The 19,727-nt window shown below is 43.1% G+C and overlaps 1 protein-coding gene across 2 annotated transcripts in view; it reads left to right on the forward strand.

Annotated features, from left to right (window-relative positions):
* SOBP (sine oculis binding protein homolog) overlaps positions 1 to 19,727 on the forward strand; it is a 120,016-nt gene that overhangs the window by 48,862 nt on the left and 51,427 nt on the right. The window contains exon 5 of one of the 2 annotated variants that reach the window (XM_074896117.1): positions 16,352 to 16,447. The exons of the other annotated variant lie outside the window; for it this stretch is intronic. Coding sequence (XP_074752218.1) covers positions 16,352 to 16,447 — 96 coding nt within the window. The remainder of the gene's footprint in view (positions 1 to 16,351; positions 16,448 to 19,727) is intronic. 2 annotated transcript variants of the gene reach the window in all.

Here is a 19,727-nt window from a genome sequence, read left to right on the forward strand (position 1 = left end):
CTCTGAACTGTCTAAACAGCAATGGCACATCTTGGCACAGCTGGTAGGTTTTACTTCTTTTCTATCACTATATCTCAGAGCTGCATAAATGTTCCCTATTCTACCTGTTATCACAGCATCTGACTGACAATAGCAAGAGAGTGTGGATTTGGGGGTCTCCTGAAAACCAATGGAACTATTGAAGGTGGTTTTGAAAGACCTGGGTAATACAGCTAGTAAAACTGTAGTATCAAAGTTTGTTAAAAATGTGTCCAAGGCTAGTATTTTTTTTTTAAATCCCAGGTTTAGTAAAGAAAATATTAAAGGTCCTGCAGGGGGTCTAGAGAAAATAATTTCCTAACATTTATAATTGCCCTTTCCCTTCCTGCTCATGTGTTATATGGAAAGTGTCTGTGTAGTTGGTATTACTTTAGCAAGCTCCCATTCCAGTAGTGGTGTTTTCTAGGATGCTCATCTGTAATTGTTTGAATTCCTCTGAGCAGCTCTGCATTCCTTAGATCGAGAAAGATTTAAACTCCTGCTGAAAGGCATCATGAGAGTGATGACATTTCTGGTTACTTCATGTATCTCTAGGAGTATAACCTAAGGTGGTTTCCTGGATAACTATGTAATTGAACTCAGAAATGCAGGAAAAATGGAAGAAAGAAAAATTAGGAATCAGAGTGAAATTTATTTCTGTTGTACTCCTCGTTATATTTGCATGTTTCCATGTGGATATTTATGTATTTCAAGTCCAGTTATCTCATTTTGGCCCAAGTCAGGATATTCCATGTTGTTGAGTTTCAAGAGTGCTATGCTTTCTCACAACAGGAAAATTGTCCACACCCAGAAAATTTTTTGTGGTGTGAATAGACACCTGGAAGGCCAGAGAAGCTGTGAGCAGCTGGCTTTCAAAAGCCCTTCAATGACAAACCCTTCCTAGAGCATGTGTAAGAAGAAAAGATAGACCACATCCAGTACCATCAGGAGATATGCATATGTGTTTTGCCCTTCCATCTCTCAGCCAGTGTGTAGTGTAACCAGGTGTCCATGTTGTGCATGTTAAATTCAAACCCTGTCTCTGAAGTCTCTCACCAGTTTCAGAAACAATTTATTTACCTTTTTCTGGAGGTAGAAATGATAGCCCCAACTAATTTCCATAGTTTACTTTCAAGGTTTGAAAACAGATCCAGAGTTCACATCTCCGAAGTCAGTTCCTAGAGCTTGAATGCAGAGAGGGACAAATGTCCTAGAACTCCAGCTGAAGTTAGCCTGCACCCCACAGGCCAAACTACTGGCTCTTTACATCGAGACCACTTCTGTACTGGTTCCTTGAAGCTACTCTAGTGTGGGAGCACTTCTACTGTTTTAATAGCTGAATGAATGTGTCCTTCCAGAATGCATTACACTCCTTCTGGATTTCGCATGTAGTTTTGGCCTGCACACCAGCCAGCTTGGTGACTTGTTCTGCAAATAAGTATTTTCTTTCATCTGGTTTTACACATTTATTGAACCTCTAGCTTTTGTACTGTAAGAAACAATGGATAGTTAATGGATAGTTAGTAGCCACTTTTTTTTGTAACAAAAATACAGGGGTTTTTTGTGTAACATAAAAATATAGCAGCCTACATAGACTAATATCATATTCATTCTCATCTTTTTTTTTTTTTCTTTAAAGTGGATAAATCCTTGTCATTCAATATCTTACGTAAGAGATGTTCCAAACACTGATTACCCTTCACTGATACTATCTCTTTTAGTGCAGACCATGGCCTGGTTTTAAGGAGGAGCCTACCATGTATTTAATATGTGAAAAAGAAGGTTTATCCAGTGTGGAGATGCAATTAAATTTGGTTGTTGAAAATTAACTAATATCAGCAACAATTAATGCTTGAGGCAAGAATTTGTTATTTTCCCCTTTCCTTGCTTCTCTTTTATTTTCATATCTTTGACAGGACATGTGAAAAACTGTCTGTCTGAGCCTTAAATTGCTGTTTCTTGTCTGTCTCCCCCCTGAAAGTGAGAGCCATGTCCCCCTTCCCCTTTGCTGTGGAGTAGGCAGGGAGTCACCTGCAAGGCTGGGGAGAAGGTGGTGGACGTGGGGCGATAGCAGAGCTGTGCAACTATCCTCCCACGAGACGAGGCAGACAAGCTAAACTTAGCCGGGGGTTGTATTTCATCCTCCGCGATGACATGCTGCACAAGGCAGTTGTCCTTCCAAGAGAGCCCCAGGGGTGCAGGACTGCGGTGGGAGTGGGCTGAGGGCCAGTGCCCTGCCACAGGACTCCTCCGATGCCTTCTGAGCAGCCCCAGGGAGCAGCGGAGTTTGGAGGTGCCGTAATGGCTGTGTCGGAGGAGGGAAGCCCCATCTCAACTGAGGGATGTGGTGGAGGCTTTCTCATGGGATGCCTTTCTCCCTCAGCTCCTGTTGGCAGAATGGTTAAGCTCCCCCTTCCCCTTGGGATCATGTGGGCTCTTGCCTGAGAGAAGTAAGTTTGGGTGAGGAGCTGAAAAGAGTGCAGTTCCCCTGGCTGAGGGTCCATGGGATGCCAGGGTGCTCTCCCACCCTGAGGTTATGCTCTCTACAACCTGTAGCTGCCAAGAAAGCTGCTGGAGCCAGAGGCCCACTTTGGGACCCGGTAACAACTCAGGCAGTGGTGGGGCTAGATAGGAGGGATATTTTTCCAGACCTTAGGCAGGGCTTCCTCTGGCTGGGGAGCCCTCACAGCATAGAGAGGAAGCACACAGGTCAGCCCTGAGAGCTTCAGTGCTCAGCTGCATGAGGTGTTCATTCCTATGGGATCAAGAGGAAACACGATGTCTCCAGTCATGGCTTTCTTTTTAGGACAGTTTCTCTGTGTTGTAAAAATGCCATCCCACCTTGTGTTTTCCTCCCCTCTTTTGCTTACTCACCACACTTCCTCTGCCTACACATACATGCACAGACGGAGTCCATCAGTAGGTAGGAAAGGAGATGTACTACAACCTCACCTCTCTCAGCGCTGCACAAAAAAAAGTCCAGGAACAGTGGACATATAGGCCAAACTCACTTATCAAACTCAATCACACTTATCAAACCTCTCACACACCTACTCCCACTGCCCTTGTGGCAGGTCCTGTGCCCCTGGAAGGACTGGTGGCCCATTTCTCCTCAGATTGTGCTCAAGAGGGTGATACTGGCTGCTGCTGGAGACAAGCCTGGGCTAGGGAACCTTAGATCTAACCCAGTGTGGCTGTCCTTACTCAGATTAAAATAAAGAGTCCCTGTTTCAAGGTTGGTGTGGAAAAAAAAATCTACCAGACATCTGGTCCAGCCAGCACAGGAGAGTTTCCTACCATATGTTTCCACTACCTTTGGCCCAAAGAGCTGGGGGAGTAGGAGACACAGGACTGAACACAGCTTGAAGGCTACTGTGCTGAGCGAGGAAGAGAGCCATGACCGCTTTTTGGCTCTTGCTCACCTCCTCCTTGAATCCCTTCCTAGTGCAGGCTGCCTGCAAGCGCAGTGGGGCACCGGGGGGATGATTTGCATGTTTGCTTGCTGGTTGCTAGCTGGAAGCCATGCACCAGGATTGGGAATTATTGTCCTAGAACAAACCAGTGATGCTATTTGTGACCCATGGCAGCGAAAACCCAAAACATGAAGTTAGGGCTGACACTCCCTTTTTAACTTGAGCCACTGTGCTTTTCATCATGATGCCAGGAGTTGTCAGCTTTAACTCCGGCTTTTTTTGGCTTGTGTCACAACCTAATAAGTTATAGGCCAGCTTCTCCTGTCGATGTTTTTGCTGCACAGAAGGCTTCACATTTTGTAAGCTTTTACAGCACAGCTGTGCTCAGAGATAAAACAGAATGTGTATACAGTACAGTATGCATTCAACTGATGCACTAGATTCTTCCCACCATATGTATGGAGTGGTGTGCATTTCACTCCGATACCTCACTGCCAAAACTGCCAGAAGCAAATAAACAAATGGCGGAAGAGAGACACCATATGACGCAGTGCCAGGCACATGACCTAGACTTTCAGAAAGAGACCCTGGCTGCTTTTAAAGGATGATAGTGGTCCAATTTTTTAAACCTCGCCTTCCACCGTGTGAAATGTTCTGCCAGTGTATGCTGTGAAGTGTGCCACTTGTTAAAAAACACTCATAGATTTCCCTTTCCTGCTAAGCGGCTGATGTTGCAGCTCCTCATGCTCAATATTCATTTCCCCTTTCTTCGGTGCCAGTGATTCCCCATCAGGTTTCTAAACCGAGAGAGAGGAACAATGGAGATGCATGAAGTAGTCTAATTCTGGAAGGAATGCTACTGTAAAAAGACAGAACACATGTAATTAGGATAATGAGATTAATAATATTAGGAACAATTTAACAATTAATATATAAACAATGCAAGTGAGACAAATGGTTGTTCCATCCCGTTCCCCACAAAAAAAAGTCACTAAGTTACATTTCACAGCATCGACAATGAAGATGCTTGTAATAAACTGACATGAACGTTAATTACATGGTTAGATGTAATTAATTTAAATTGTAATTCTATTCCTGGAACTCACACTCTGAGTATGAAAAGAGGATTCCTTAGCTTCTTTTCTCTTTGACCAGCCTGTTGCTAAAGAAAATACAATAACAGCCACTGCCACAGTGCTCCTCCTGCTATTAGTACTGGGAAACACAGGCAGATTTTCCTGTCTATTGGCCTCGGTCTTATGTCAGGCTGAAGGTCTGTCACTAGCCCAGTGGTTTTCTTGCTATCTCAGACCTTTGCCTAAGCTTAGCTTTTCTAGTGCTTGCATGAAGGGCAAGCGGGCTCTTTCTTCACTTTAGAGAAGCTTTAGGCACAGGCTGAAAAAGTGCACTAAGTACAGCAGAGGTCAAGACTGTTACTGCACTTTGCAAAGCTGATACCCAATGCAAAATGGTCTGGATGCAAGCAAGAGAACTGGGTCTTGGATTTTGATGGAATCATATATGGAGTAGAAAATTATGTTGTTTTTCAGATACCAGCAATATTCAGTAGAGTAAGAATGTGCTCAAAGTGTTTATTTAGAGCTTGTTCTTTGCTTGATGCTTTTGTACTTCTATGTAGTGGTAGTAATAAAAGTATCAGTTTCCTTCAAGCCTTGCTGCCTCCTACTGTAATATATACTGTGACTAAGATAGAGACCTCTACATCTCGGTCAAACAATGGGGAATTTGTGGAGCTGTGCACAGTGGCTGGAAGGTCAAAGGCCACATTTCTGCATGTTTCTCCAGACTCTGCTTAGACAGAGACGTCACTTCGATTCTGTCCTAAAATGAAATAGATAAGTCTCTGCAGTGGCGATAGAAGAGGCAAGTGCTCAGTTTACAGCCTGGGAGTGGAGAAACACCAGTACTTTGCTCTCTGAATATTGGAAAGCCCACCTGGCTGCTTCAAGCCCAGCCCTTGAATGGAGAAACCGGGAGCGCTCACTGTGCAGGGGGTGCAGTTTCGACAGCTGTGGTACCTGCTTTGCAGAGGAATGTCCTAGCTCCATCCCTTTTATTCCCTGTGGAAGCAGTAGCTCCATCTTTGAGGAAAGTGGGACAGACCTATGGCAGCAGACCTATTGCACAGGCCACCAGCTGGACTTCAGTGGGCCCAGCAACACAATGGGTATACATTTGAGGTGACACCAAATAGGCCATTGGACAGTGAGGAAACATTAAAGGCCAGAGCTGTAAACAAGGTTATTGGCTAAGTATTTGCTAAAGGTGTTGGGCAAGTAGGATTTATATAGGGGACCAGCACATGAGAGGCTGGAATAAACCCATGGAAGCTTTAAAAATTGTATAGTGAAACACTGAAATGGTAAGGATGGCATGGCCATACTCATGCGTACGTATGAGGAGACAGTAGTGCTAGCTGGGAATGTGCAGGAGTCTGGTGCGGCCTCAAGGGATGCTTTTCAAGACAGGAGCTGTGGATGAGAAGTAGGAAAGAGCAAATTAAGATTACAAGAGATGTGGCAAAACACTCAAGCCTCTGCCATGTGGTAAGGGGCCAGGCAGATCGGGTTAGGGGCGAGAGTGGCAAACAATCCATTTGAGTCAATGCAGAAGACAAAAAGGTGGTGAATGTGTTTCTGCATGTTCCCTTTTCTAGTGGAAGCATCCCCATTTTTAAGCCCATCTTTAAGAGTTAGAGTAGTATAACTTTTTTGTTTATTTGTTTCTGTAGTAACAGTGCACCGAGTCGAAAATAAAGGTGTAGTCTGAGAAACCCTGGGGCCTGAAGTAAACTGCTGGGAATAGTTAGAAGTGGATGCCTTCAGGCTCAGAAACCTGGCCAAGGACCCACCCGCAACTGCTTCCCGTGGAAGATGGTAGTGAAGGACACTGGAAAGACAGAGCCTGTTTTTCAGTACATTTCATCTTATTGTGACAGAAAGGAAAAAACTCGGAATGAGTCTTTTCATATTCCGTGGCGAGTTGGGAAGAGAAATTATAGTTGGTTGCCTCCCATTGCCTGAAAAGATCTGTGTGCTCTGAACTTTCTTACAAGTTTGACCAGACAGTTTCCTGGTTTTAGACATGATATATGTTACTGGAACCCCACCAGGTAACAGAAGGTTGCAGTGGGCAGTGGAAAACACAGGCACACAACTGTGATTTAGAAATAACTCTGTCAGTGTTGGGAGCAAGCTCAGAGGTGTTTGAGTTGTGTCCTGTTAGTCAGTAAGAGCATGGCATCCCCTGTGGTCATGACTTCTTTAAAGAAGAGTGGAAATTATGGAAAAGGAGAGCTATCTCATTTGGATTATATCAGCCTATTACTCTGCAAAATGTCTGTGAAAGTAAAACTTTGAATAAAAGCCTCAAAAAAAAGTGGTGGGAGAGGAGGGAGAAGTACAGTACCTGGTATTAGACCCAAAGGCAGTGGCGATATTGTGACCTCGGTCCCTGACCTCCAGCTGGTCTGTCGGGAATTATAACGAATGCTCCTCACCAGCAGCCAGATTTTGCTTTTGTCCTGCTTATAACTGCTGCTATCCCACCTTTTATTGCTGCCATTTATCATCAGTAGAAAGACTGGGAGATGATATTAAGGTAGTGGAAGATGTCGTTTGTATCAAAGCTTCCCCTCCTTTCTTTTCACTCTCTTCTCGCCCATTCTCCTGCATACGCTCCATTCCTATTGGGTTTTTCCCCCTCTCCAGACCAGTCATCCCTTTACGCAGCTCATAAATGATCGCTTTAATAATATTAGGACCCTTCCATTTTCACATGTGAATGGCCCGAGCGGCAGGTCACTTGTAACCAAAGCAAGGAGAGATTTCTATTTTCACCCTTTAAAAGGCCACAGAAAATACAGAGAATAGTATCCTGCCTGTCTTATAGTGATCCCAGACAAGCATTTATTGCTGCGGAGTAGCTTGCAGACACAGCCCATTTGAGGAAAGGCTTTACCAACCAGATCTGGCCATTGTTTTTCCTTCTCCTCATTTATTCAAAGTGCAGAACTGTTTATATACCACAAAGATGGGAATTAAAGAAGGAGTACGTGTAGAATTTACCAGCTGTTTAAGTCTTATTGTTACCTTCTGTATTGATCAAATCCGTTGCCTCTTAATTGGATATTGACTGTTGTGAGGCAAATAAGGCAAGCTGTCAGAGAGGGGAGGGATGGGGCGCAAGGTTTATCTTAATGGTATGTTGATCATGACTAGTCTATAAAAGCCAGTGGGAGAGGAGTTCATTAAACCAGTCTGCAATTGCTTTAAAAAAATATGCTCTGAGTCAAGATGATTAATCATATATGTGACACTGCAATCAGAGAAAAACTGCATTGTTGCTCTGGTATTTACAACTCCGAAGCTTGAAATAAGCAGATGCATTGAAACAAATTCATTAGGCACAATGATTTGTTTGGTCTGTGAGCCTTAGCTAACCGTAACCAACATTTGAGGATTTTTTAAAATTTTTTTTTCCCCCCTTGCTGTTGTGTTTTGTTTTTCTGCCTCCCTGATTCTCTGGCAGGCTGATTGGAAATGTGTACTTGCCCTGCACAGGAGTCTCTCATCTGCTGGGGAACCCTTGTAGAAATGGCAGCAATGAGAAGGGATACTTGAGCTACCTGACAGTGAACCACACAGAATACTTCGGAAAACGCTTTTATCTCATAAATTATAGCAAGCAGGGAATGTGAAGAAAGAGGGAAAGCTTATCGGCTGTGCTGGTGTGAGCTACCCATTACAAAAATGGAATCTGCTGGGAAGTCTGTAGTATATTTTCATTTTTTTCCTAGCCGTATTTTAGGCTGTGTATTGAGTATGTTGCAATAACTGTCAAGCATGGTCCATTAGTGTCTCTGGATCAGGTCTGTCGTGAATCAGAAGGGAGATTAGTAGGATAGGCTCACTTTTATGAAGGCCCCATGCAGCTGTGACTTGTTGAAGAAACGTTCAAAGGGGCAATAAACAAAGTTTATTTCAAATTATCTCAATGTTATGTGTTTGTTATCATATTTATTCTTTGACAATTCAGAACTGGTTATTAAAAATTTATGATATGGGTAAAGGTTTGTGCAGTTTGAAAAATTAGCTTTTGAGGCAGCCACCTGAACACTTCTCATATATCACCATGCTGTGAACTGTCAGGGAAAGGGTAGCGCAGTCCTGTGGAAGCTGGTAAAGCTGTAGAAACTGCAATAGAGGAAGAAAAAGGTGTGTAAGTCTGGAATGCAGTGGGAAAACTAGGTTTAATGGGAAGTTTTCATCTGAGAGTGTAAGGCATTTCCCTGCTCGAGCAACTGGATTGAGTCTGGACCACCTTTGCTTGCTTGTGGGCCTGAGTCATTTAATGTCTCCATCCTGTTACTCCTCTTCCTATAAAAAACAGAAGAGTGGTCCAGGGCAGTAGACACCACTATTTTTGCTTCAGTTGCTCTTTCTGGATGTATTGTGAAACTGAAGGCAATCCTCAATTTTTCCTAAGTATTTTACGACTGTGGTAGAAGGAGCTATAAATGTACAGCATTGCAAGCTGTATAAAAAGAAATTCCTGATTTTGCCTGGAAGGATGAGAAGTCCAACAGGAAAACAGGCTTCTTCTATAAAGTGTATGAAACAAAACTGGGAGAAGGGGAGGAAAAGGTGTATAGAATCCAGAACGCTGAATTATTCTTTTTTTTTTTTTTTGGTGTAAGTTTTGTGACTTTTAAATGCAATAATATGAAAATTATTACTTTAGCAGGCACTAGGGTAATGCTGTTATTAGTATTTCCTTTTGATTAACTTATAATATTACTTTATAATAGAGTTTGCAGCTTGCATTTTTAAATATCAACTGTGAATAATTTTATATCATGACATTCCGAGTGAAAAATTTAGTACTTAAAGCTGGACCATTTGAAGCCATAGCCTGTGGAAGACCAGGATTATTCAAAAAAAGAAAAGATCCATAAATAACCATTTATCGGATTTTCAGGCATATTGGTTTGGATTTTTTAGTGTGCTTCACAGAATCACAGAATCATCTAGGTAGGAAAAGACCTTGAAGATCATCTAGTCCAACCATTAACCTAACACTGACCGTTCTCAACTGCACTATATCCCTCAGTGCTAAGCACTTCAGTTATGCAAGAAAATGAACGTGACATTCCTCAGTTGCTTTGGTGAGGATAATTTCAGAAACACTGCCCTATCATTCCACAGATTGGCACCTTCTCTTTCTTTGTTGCAACGCTTTTTTTTCTGGGGCAGCTTTTCTCAGCAAAACTGCCTGTTTTCCAGGAGGTTTTACACCTGTTCAGAAAGGGACAGTGAGGGGGTGTGGGTTGGCTTTGGTTAGAATAGCAGGTTCGACCTGGTGACTATTTATTTTTGAAGTCAGGGAATATTTCTTCGGTCAGCACAATGGAGGAGATTGCAGGGTATTCTGAATGATGCATTTTCTCCAGTTTTAATAACACTGGTCAGATCTCTGGTCCCTGGAGGCCTTTCCACACCAAACCTTCTCCTAAACATGTGTACTCAAAATGCTTTTCTAATCCAGTCTGCCATTAGTGCTGTTGTGTTTGGATTTTGTATTTGCTTCTGACAGTTGTAGAAATGAAATAGCAACTTAAATGTGAACACAGGTTAGAATCTGGGTCTAGATTCATCACTGTCTATAATGGACATACAACAGTAAAGCATAAGCAGTTTTTATCAAGAGATACACTAACTGTAGGGTCCCTTGTCTTGCTGAGAATGCCTGCAGGGAATTGAACCTCAAGCTCTACTTAGCGGTATCTTTGCAGGGACATCTTTGCTCCTTCTCAGTGACCCACAGCTGTGGAGTCAGTACTGTAATATATAGGACCCAGGAGCAGCTGAGTGCCAGGGAGAGATTTCAAGAAAAGCTGTAGATAGATCCCGGGCAACAGAATGGCACAAACCTGTCTCTAGAAGTAAGCTCTCTGCTCAGGACCTGGGAAGAGCCACGCACACAGTCCCAAGTTTTTGCTTGTCACACTGATATTGTTCCACTAGTTTCTATCCATTGGTGACTTCTTCCAGCATAGGTAAGATTTCAGTTCCTAACTTAAATAATGGGTGGAGATGTGCATGTGTGTGTTTGTATGTGTGTTCATCTGTGCATTGGTGTGGTGTGTGGGGGAGAGGAGAGGAGGCAGCAAAAGAAGTTAGCAAATGCATTTCTGGTTTTTCTCTGCATACTTAATATAGAAGTTTTAAGAGGGCATATTCCCAGTTTCTTTTTAACTTTGTAGATCACCTCCAATAGACAGATTGTCTCGTAGACCACTTCCCCTCCCCTTGGCGATCAAATAACATTCCTGTGGTGACTACAGCAGTTGCTTACATGGAAAAATAACATTAGGAAAGTATTTAATGTATTTTTAGCTGTCTTTAAATGCATTTTAGCAGCTGGAAACAAGGGGAGTTAGTAGCATGTGACCTGCAAGCTCTCTGTAGACCACCACCAAGTGTGCAGAGAGTCACTGCTGGCAGAGAGACCCCAGGCTGGGAAACATTGGGTACGGTGGTCACCTCTAACCTGGGGTGGTCACAGGAGGTCAGGCAAAGGGGATAACCTCAGTTTTAATGGGTTGTAAATGCTAGTGGTACAATAAACAACCAATGTGATTTTAGGTCCTTTATTTTCACTGATCTGACTTTTGGGACATTTTATGAAACATTGTTTTGACGTGTTTCAAAATACCTGGGACTTTTTCAGAAAGCTTGAGAAGACTTTAAACACTTGGAGTGGCAAAATATTACAACTGAAAAGATTAGCGAATAGAGTGCAGCTAAGAGAGGCAACAAGCTAATAAATACTGCTTATTCCATCACTCTGCAAATGAGGAAAATCCTGAAATCCTTGTGAAGGAGCAAACCTCTTGTCAAACGTTAGTGGGAGCTTTCCCTGAGGGAAGACCTTCCCCATGCCAAGGGCTCACTTGCTCTATAACTGCATGGTTGCTGAACCAGGGCTGTCCTCTCCGGACTGTTGTCCCTGGCCCTGCTCTGTTCCCAGCGTGGAGCTACAACCTGGCACCCTGACGTCGGGCTCCGCTGCTGCCCCAGCCCACAGCAAGTACGTTCATATTTCTGGGAAGAATATACTCAACAGATGGAAGTTTAGTACTATTTTTACTGTTGCTGGTATAGTGAATGTAGAGAGCATGATAATTGATTATATGGGACAACAGAAATGCACAGGAACTAGAATTTCAAGGATTAGGGTCTCCCCGAGGATTTCCTTCGAGTTTCAGTGAAGGGAGAGATAACCTTTGTGGTGGAAATGAAAACATATCTTTCAGTGCCCATCTGTGGCCAGCCTCCAGAGACAATAGTATTAAGGGTGATGTGAACTTCCTATGTTCATTGCCATGGGATGGGAGCCTCGATGCAGTTATCTGCACTTCTATAGCAACTCTGTTCAACTTCTGGCAGCATTTTTTTGTCCTGTGAGAGATGTTCAGCTAAAGCCAGTGTTTAACATGTCTGGGGGTAACGGTCCCATGTTTCATCTGTTTTAAAGGGCATTTATGGAAATTAGGTGGCAATTTTATCCTGAGTAAGCAGGTATCTGTCACTCTCTATTATTCAAGTGGCCATCATTCCTAGAAAATAGATGTTAGGTGTTTTCAGTTAAGTGGCATTAAACTTTTGTGGACCAAGCAGTAGGATTTCATTGCAAATACTTTGTCCCATTTTAGTAGAAGCTTTGCATTAACAAGTTCCATCTTAATAAATTATTCTGTTCAACCTGCCTTTTGACTTATACTATCATAAGATCCTGCCCTTAATATTAAAATGTAAACACAGATTTCCTCTCCCAAAACATAAAAAGACTTACACTGGAGCTAAGAAATCCTCTGGATCAAGATAATTTTTCTCTCAGAATAAGGTGAAACAAATATCCATGCACTTCAGGGAGGAGGAGATTCTGCAGTAGATTTTTCTTCCTTCGTCTCATTAAAAAAGGGAATCTTGACTTAATACATAGTCTGTTTCCAAACTATTGGCATCTTTCACAAATATAGGCTGGCTGGCTTATGAACAGATAGCACAGTTTGTGTAGCCAAAGATAGTTGTCATGATGCACTTATTAATGAGTACACATATCTCTGAACATCAAATGCTGTGCTATTTTCAGAGAGGTCCTTTCAGATCCTGTATTCTGTTCCTTTTTTAATTTTTTTTTTCCTTACCCTCCTGACATTTTCCTTAAAAGCTCAATGGTAGAAAGCAGAGGGGAAAGGGACTTGGGAAGGGAGATGTTCTCATCTGTCCAGCTTTCCCACATCAGGAGCTACTCTCTGCATGTCATTCCTGACAAACGTTTGCCTAATCTGCTCTTAAAAGACTCCAGTGATGGTGCTTTGACAGTCTCCTTAGGCAATCTGCTCCAGCACTTTGCTGTACCTATCATTAAGAAGGGTTTCCTGATATCTAACCTGCAATTAAAGGCCATGATTTCCTGCGCAGCCCATCATCAGACTGACCTTACAGCCAAGCCAAGACAGCCCCACCAAGTCAACTGCATTTTCCTCACTAGATCTTCCTTGCCAACACTGCTTCTTGGATAACGTGCTCTCTTCTGCCAGGAGGAGCCAGGGTGGTGCGAGTGCCACTGGTTTTGTCGAGTGTACAGCCTGGTGTCCCATGGGCTGGCGATGGGCAAGTTTCCCTCCTGGATCCCATGCAGCTGACGGGAAGGCGGCTGCCTGCCAGTACAGGCTATTGAATTAGGAGATTCAGTAAATCCCAAGAGAGACGCTGCCACAGTGAAGTTGCAGCAGTTTTGCACTGATAAAACTGGCAGAGCTCACCATGATCCCAGGCCTCAGAACAGGAGCTGAAGCCTTTTTTGTCCTGGAACAAAATGTGCTGTGAGAGCAGTTGTACCATATATTGCATATATGCAATCAATTGCATCTAGCATTTTGGACATACATTTTTTGATGAGAGCATTTCTATAACGATTTTGGCAGTTTCAAAGCATTTTAAAAAATCAGAGATCATGGGTTTGGCTTGGTTTTTTTTCAGTTGCTTCCTTTTAAACAAGAGCAGGCAAAATACATCCCATGGCAGCCAGGCCTGATGGAAAAGCTGTAGATGCCAGCTTGCTGCCTTTGAGGTCGAGATGCTGGGGAGTTCAGACAGTTGCTTACTGGTGTGAAGCAGTGATGGAGAGTGAGTTGGTGTAGATACAGGCACAGCACAATATTACCACGGTGAGATAAACACTGAGCCACTTCTTTAATACGCTTAGAACAGTGCTGAAGATTGTACAAGTGTTCTGCAAATTATTTACAACTGAAAGATGGTAGTAATGAATTAATGTAAAGCAACTGGAGAATTAGCTGTGACTGCTGAGAATAGGTATTATTTACAATGGAAACCAGCTAGCTAAACTAGGTATACTTTTGCTGACCAAGTAAATTATAGAAGTATGTTAACTAGACTGGCTTTGAGGCAAGGAAATTTTGGTGACAGCCAAAGTTAAATAAAATAACGTTTGCATCAGTAGGAGGGGGGGCATGTTGCCATCAGCAGGGATGAATAACCTTTGTCTTAAATGGTAGTTTTGGTAAGCAGCTCAAAGTCGGTGGCATTTGTCTCTATTTTTTGACACACGCACTACAAACACCCTGATATCCATTTCATTTTACAAGGTGTGTGCGTGCACCAAGATAATGCTCCAAAGGGTCACTGTCAGGTTACAATGTGCCAGCCGTCACGTGCACAATGTCTAGAATAGTGCCAAGATACAATTTCAGAGGTCTAGGGGCACCGATAGCATTCAGAACCCTATGTAACACCTGTGCCCCATGCAACAGCTCACTAGCTCTGTGTCACTGAGCATCCCATTGGCACCTGTGATCCCGAGCTGACAGGTCTGTTTCTATTTGTACAAGGCATTTTTAAGGCATTCATCCCCCAGTTGTCTCCTAGATGACTTGGAAGACCTTCAGCAAGCTGCACATATTCCTTCATGGAGGAGAGGAAAGAACAAAGTTTGTTTTCCAAATGAAAATTGGGGTTTTTTTTTTACAAAACTCAGTCAGATTTCAACTTTGTATTCTACATAGCATGGAAGATACATTTGTTGTGTGAGAGAGGTTTCAGTTTCAAACTAATAATTAGAAGAATACATTTAAACTTTTGTCAATATATAAGTGATTTCAGGTGCTCAGGAATGATCTGCCTCTTCCTTGTGGTTTGAAGAAAAAATTTTAAACATTTTCCACCCTGCAGCTATTGAGGGCAGTGAAAGAAAATACTTATAAGCTGCTAGGAAACATACAGAATAAACTTGTTTCCCACTTCCCGCTTCTTGTAATAATCATCAATTTAGGTGTTACTTGAAACATACTTTTGGACAAACTTAGCACTTTTAAAAAGGATTGGGCAGAGTTTGTTCACACCCCACAGCTGACAAGGAGAGGCCCAAGTCAAAGCCCACTGGAGTCAAGGGACTTTTGATGAGGTTCAACCCCTTTATGTTTTCCTAAAAATCCCTGCTGCTGTTAACCCACAGCTCCCCTTTCCCGCCCCATCTCCCCGGGGAGAGGCAGAAGCCTATTTGGAGGCAAACAAGCCGTAGAGCCTACAAGGTGTAAATATCTTTCATAAATGCCAACACTGAAAAAGCCTGGGCGCCGGGAGTGTGACACACGACGACAGGCAGTTCACGCCATGCGAGGGGGGAACAATATGCCAGCGCTGCCGCAGCCGCTGAGATGTGCGTGCATTGCATCGGGCATCCCTGGACGCCCCAGCCCTGTGGAGAAGGGTACACAGGGCAGCTGGAGGGATGGGGAGCGAGACTACCTGCTCCTCACCCCATCGCCTCTGCCTGCTCCCCTCGCCCCCTCCTCCAGTCGCCCCCCCTCTGCCCTCCTCCTCTCCCCGGCTTCTTCGGGCAGGGGCTGATTTAAATAGGTTGGCAGGGAGCCAGGAGCTCATCATTTTAATGCAGTGTAAAATGGAATGTGCATAATTATATGCAAGCCATATGTGAGGGAGACAGCTCAGCTGTGAATTTCGGGAGGCTGCGAGAGGGAGAGAACGAACAGTCAGGGATCAGATGAGATGGAGCGGAACGGAGTGCAAGTGTCACTCAAATGAACAGTGTAATGAGTGTATTGCTGACACTCCTCCTTTCACCTGCTTCTCCCTTTTGCTTTAACTTGAAAGCAGAAAACGCTGTAGATGAGAAGGAAAAAATACTATATGCAAGCAGGTTTGCTAATGGGCTCTGGTAATGTCTCCATTTAAACTTCAGCTTTCTTAATTAACAGCATAGTTCCAAATAATCGGTAACTTTTAATGCATCTTTGTCATTAAATATTTTGACCGCATTTGACTGAAGGATCATTGTTCTCGCTAGATGAATGCTCCTTTCAAAGCTTCACTTAAACATGGAGGGGGAATCCATTTATCTATAGTAGTATTACATGTAAATTATGAATATGAAATCTTTTTTTTTTGGCCTTGCTGTTAAACTGAAAATACAAATCTAGGGATTGCTTAAGCATGTCAAAAAGTTTAAACGAGTACGTTATAATGTAATCCTGAAAAAATGAAATGGAGTAAATTGAAACCCTGAGTTACTCACAGTTTCCAGCTCAAATATTTCATTTTTGGTTTGTCTTTTGTTGTTCTAATTATTACACCACAATGAATTTGCATGTTCAACCTAAGCTATGTAAGAAAACAGCATCCCAAGTTCTCATATCTAAAAGGTGTACTGCGTATTTAAAGAAACTTTTTAATAATGTTGTATTTTGGGATTCCCGTCTGTTTTAATGATCTGAGCTGTTATGCTTTTAGCTATTTTTTTTCCTTCCATTATTTGTAAGTCCCTAAATAGGCCATTATATTTCCCTTCAGGCTAGAGATGAAGATGGACATGCTGAAAATTTTCCCCAGCAGCACTATGCTAAGGAAACTCCAAGACTTGCCTTCAAGAATAACTGCGAACTACTTGTAAGAATAACATACTTACAACAAGTCTAGATTGTTACTTTAGCACAGTGAAAACCGTTTTTTTTTTTTTTTAAAGACTTTTTGTTCATTATGACATACATTATGAAATATGATAGGCTTTTTTTTTTTTCCTGTTTAGCGTTCTAATGCTAGTTCTGCTATCCGTGAACAATTTAAAATCTCAAATTGCTTGAAAAATCTCTTATATTTGATGTCAGCACGTGAATGGCCTTGTCATACTACCTTGTTTTGCACGGTAAATCAGGGAGAACCATGCAGGGAGCAGCTGGTGATGCACGAAAAGCCCCCCCCAGCCCCGAGGCGCCCCAGAACTCACTCTCCCATCCACCTTTTAGCTCTGCCTTGTTTTCAGGTGGCAGCAGCGCGTTTTGTTCTGCTGACACACAGTACTCCCTTTAGAGCTCACCTATTTGTCCACCTTCCTAGCTGCATGCAGGCGAGAGCATCCTCTCTCCTCTCCCTCTCCTCTCCTCTCCTCTCCTCTCCTCTCCTCTCCTCTCCTCTCCTCTCCTCTCCTCTCCTCTCCTCTCCTCTCCTCTCCTCTCCTCTCCTCTCCTCTCCTCTCCTCTCCTCTCCTCTCCTCTCCTCTCCTCTCCTCTCCTCTCCTCTCCTCTCCTCTCCTCTCCTCTCCTCTCCTCTCCTCTCCTCTCCTCTCCCCTCCTCTCCTCCCCTCCCCTCCCCTCTCCTCTCCTCTCCAGAAAGAGTGAAAGCCAGGGAAAGCACATACAGGGAGCCTGGAGTGTTTACAAGCCATAAGAGAGATGATATCAGCTGTGAAAGGATCTCTGTTCCAAGGCAGGGTTAATTCGCTGTTCATTTTAGCATTTGCAGCTAGGCAAGATTAAAAGCAAGCAGGAATGCCTATTATATTTCTATTTAATGAATCTGTGGGGACCTAATGTTCTTGATTAGCTTGCGAAAATGAGTGCTCCACGATGAGTTTTTCTGTTTGCCTAAAGTAAACAGAGAATGAATTGTAATACATTTCAGAGAGATTCACACATGGCTTTCGAAAAAGGAGTTTGGGGCAAATTGGTGAATCTCTCCCTCTCATTTGCCTTTCTTCTTGGCCATACTTAAGTAAAATATATCATTTGGCTAAATGGAAATATTTGTGGAAAGCCAGAACACAGGGTTATATTTTGAAACAACAACACTTTTTTTCTCATTATAACTACAGAAGAGGCGGGTGGTGGTGGAGGAGCAAGCTGTGTTTCCTCTGCATTAAAACCCGTGTCTGCCTCCCCCATAGAGGATGCAGAGCCAAACACTCATCTTGGTGTCCCAGGTGCAACATACAGCAAAGTCGAGCTGATAGGCCGACGTAACCCAGTGCCGAAGCCAGCCCCCAGATTCAGGCAGTTGATCAGAAGAGCCCAGACGCGGTGGCCAGTCCCTGCTCCCTGCACTGGCCAGAGTGCAATGCGTCTTGGCCACACCTGCTCTAGTGGGCCCACAGGCTCTCCTACCAGCCAGGCATCCCCTGTGCTGAGCCATTCCGTGGTGAAGTAATGACAGTGCATTTTAGAGCCACAAGTGTCACTCGGAAGGGTCAGCTTGCTCCCAGTATAATTCTCCCCAGGCAAAAGTGACGTGACCCATGAGACCTGGTCTTACTTCATCTTAAACCCCTTGCAAAGTTCCTGTTGGTTTCAGGGGCAGCAGAGTTAGATCCTAAGGGGAGAAACACAATCACAAAAAGTGATTCCCCAGTTCAGTCATGATTCTTGTGCCAAATAAGTGAAACTGTTTCTTCAAGGCCATGCTTAATTACTGTGCCACTGGTCAAATTAGGCCTGATAAACCATTGCAGCACACCAAGATGGCCCTGAAGTCAGCAGGGCTTCTTGGTGTTGGAGGAGTTCAGAACTAGAGTTGGGAGACAGCACAATAAAAGTCATGTATTATTTCAATTGAAAATCTGCTTTATTTTTAGTGCAAGCAATCAATGAACCAATTAACCCCCTTTGTACTATTAAAATCAAGCATTCTTTTAATGCCCAGTTAATTATTACTCTACTAATATGCATTTAAGTTTTTGCTTTATTATATCACTCCTGTACCTGGCAACAGCTCAAGTCATCCAAGTTAGTCTTTCATGTGCTTTTCTGGACAAGTTTCAAGTCTTGTTTAAGGAAGTAATAAAAGCAATTTGTCATAGTTTTATTTTTCCTATGCTATTGGAAACAAAATTGGCAGGGATGTAATCTGTACTCAATTTGTATGTGAAAAAAAAAAAAGTAGACATATAATGAATACGTACCTCTGCTATCTTTAAAGATATATTTTGGGAACTTTCAGTGAAAATACGATGTTGAGCCTAGGCTTTGGGGGCGGGGAACTAGTGTTATCTGTCAAAGATGATGCGTGTTTCACAGAGAGGTTGTGGTTTTCCTTCTGTATTTTTACTTTTTAGGAAAAAATGCTATATTAAAATGTGCTCAAGCATAAAGTGAGTTTCACAGGAACTGGCCATTAAGACAGCATCTTTCTCCTAAAGGCTAGTCAGTATTCCTAAGTTCGTGCTAGGAATTGTCTCCTTGGGAGAAGAGGGGGCAAATAAAATATGAAAGAAAAGAGCAGGGACAGCTGCTTCCTCTAAAAAAATATCTTCCCAATGGTAAAAACGTACCCAGAGTCTAACAGTGCAAGTCAGATGCTGGCTGAAAAGCTGAGAGTTTTTAAATGAAAGAGAAACTGAAACGTTTATGCTTTTGAGAACTGGGAAATCCTTGGAGTTTTGTCAGTGCAGTTGAGCATAAGTACTGTAATAGCCTGTCAGGTGAAATCGGAGGCTTCGGCTCAAAAGTGCTTTCTTTGCTTTAGGGTTCAGCTGCCATTTTCCACCGAGGTTTGTTCCGGCAAGCACGGGCTCCTCTGTTTGGGACATGCTTGTGCTGGGAGGGTGCTGCCAGGCAGGATCCAGGGGCTGGGGTGCTGCTGCTGGGTCTGCCTGCCAGGGCTCTCCTGCAAGAGCCGGGCTACACTGGCTGAATTTTAACATCCCAGATCACAGGCACACGCAGCAAACTTTGACTCCTCAGTACTTGGAGAGATTTGAAAGCATAGTAACATAGAGTATTACAAATTGTGTGCTTTCTTCATTGCTTACTCCTCAGAAGAGGAGATAATTGGGGGTATTTTTGTGAGAGAGCTTGATAGGAAATATGAGGAAGAAAGAGGTATAATTTAAGCAAAAGAAACCCCTGAAGTGTTTACGGTAGTTCTGTGCATTAAGAAAAGCAGTGACAACTGAAGT

The sequence above is a fragment of the Athene noctua genome, chromosome 1 (genome assembly GCF_965140245.1).
Source record: "Athene noctua chromosome 1, bAthNoc1.hap1.1, whole genome shotgun sequence".
NCBI lineage: Eukaryota > Metazoa > Chordata > Aves > Strigiformes > Strigidae > Athene > Athene noctua.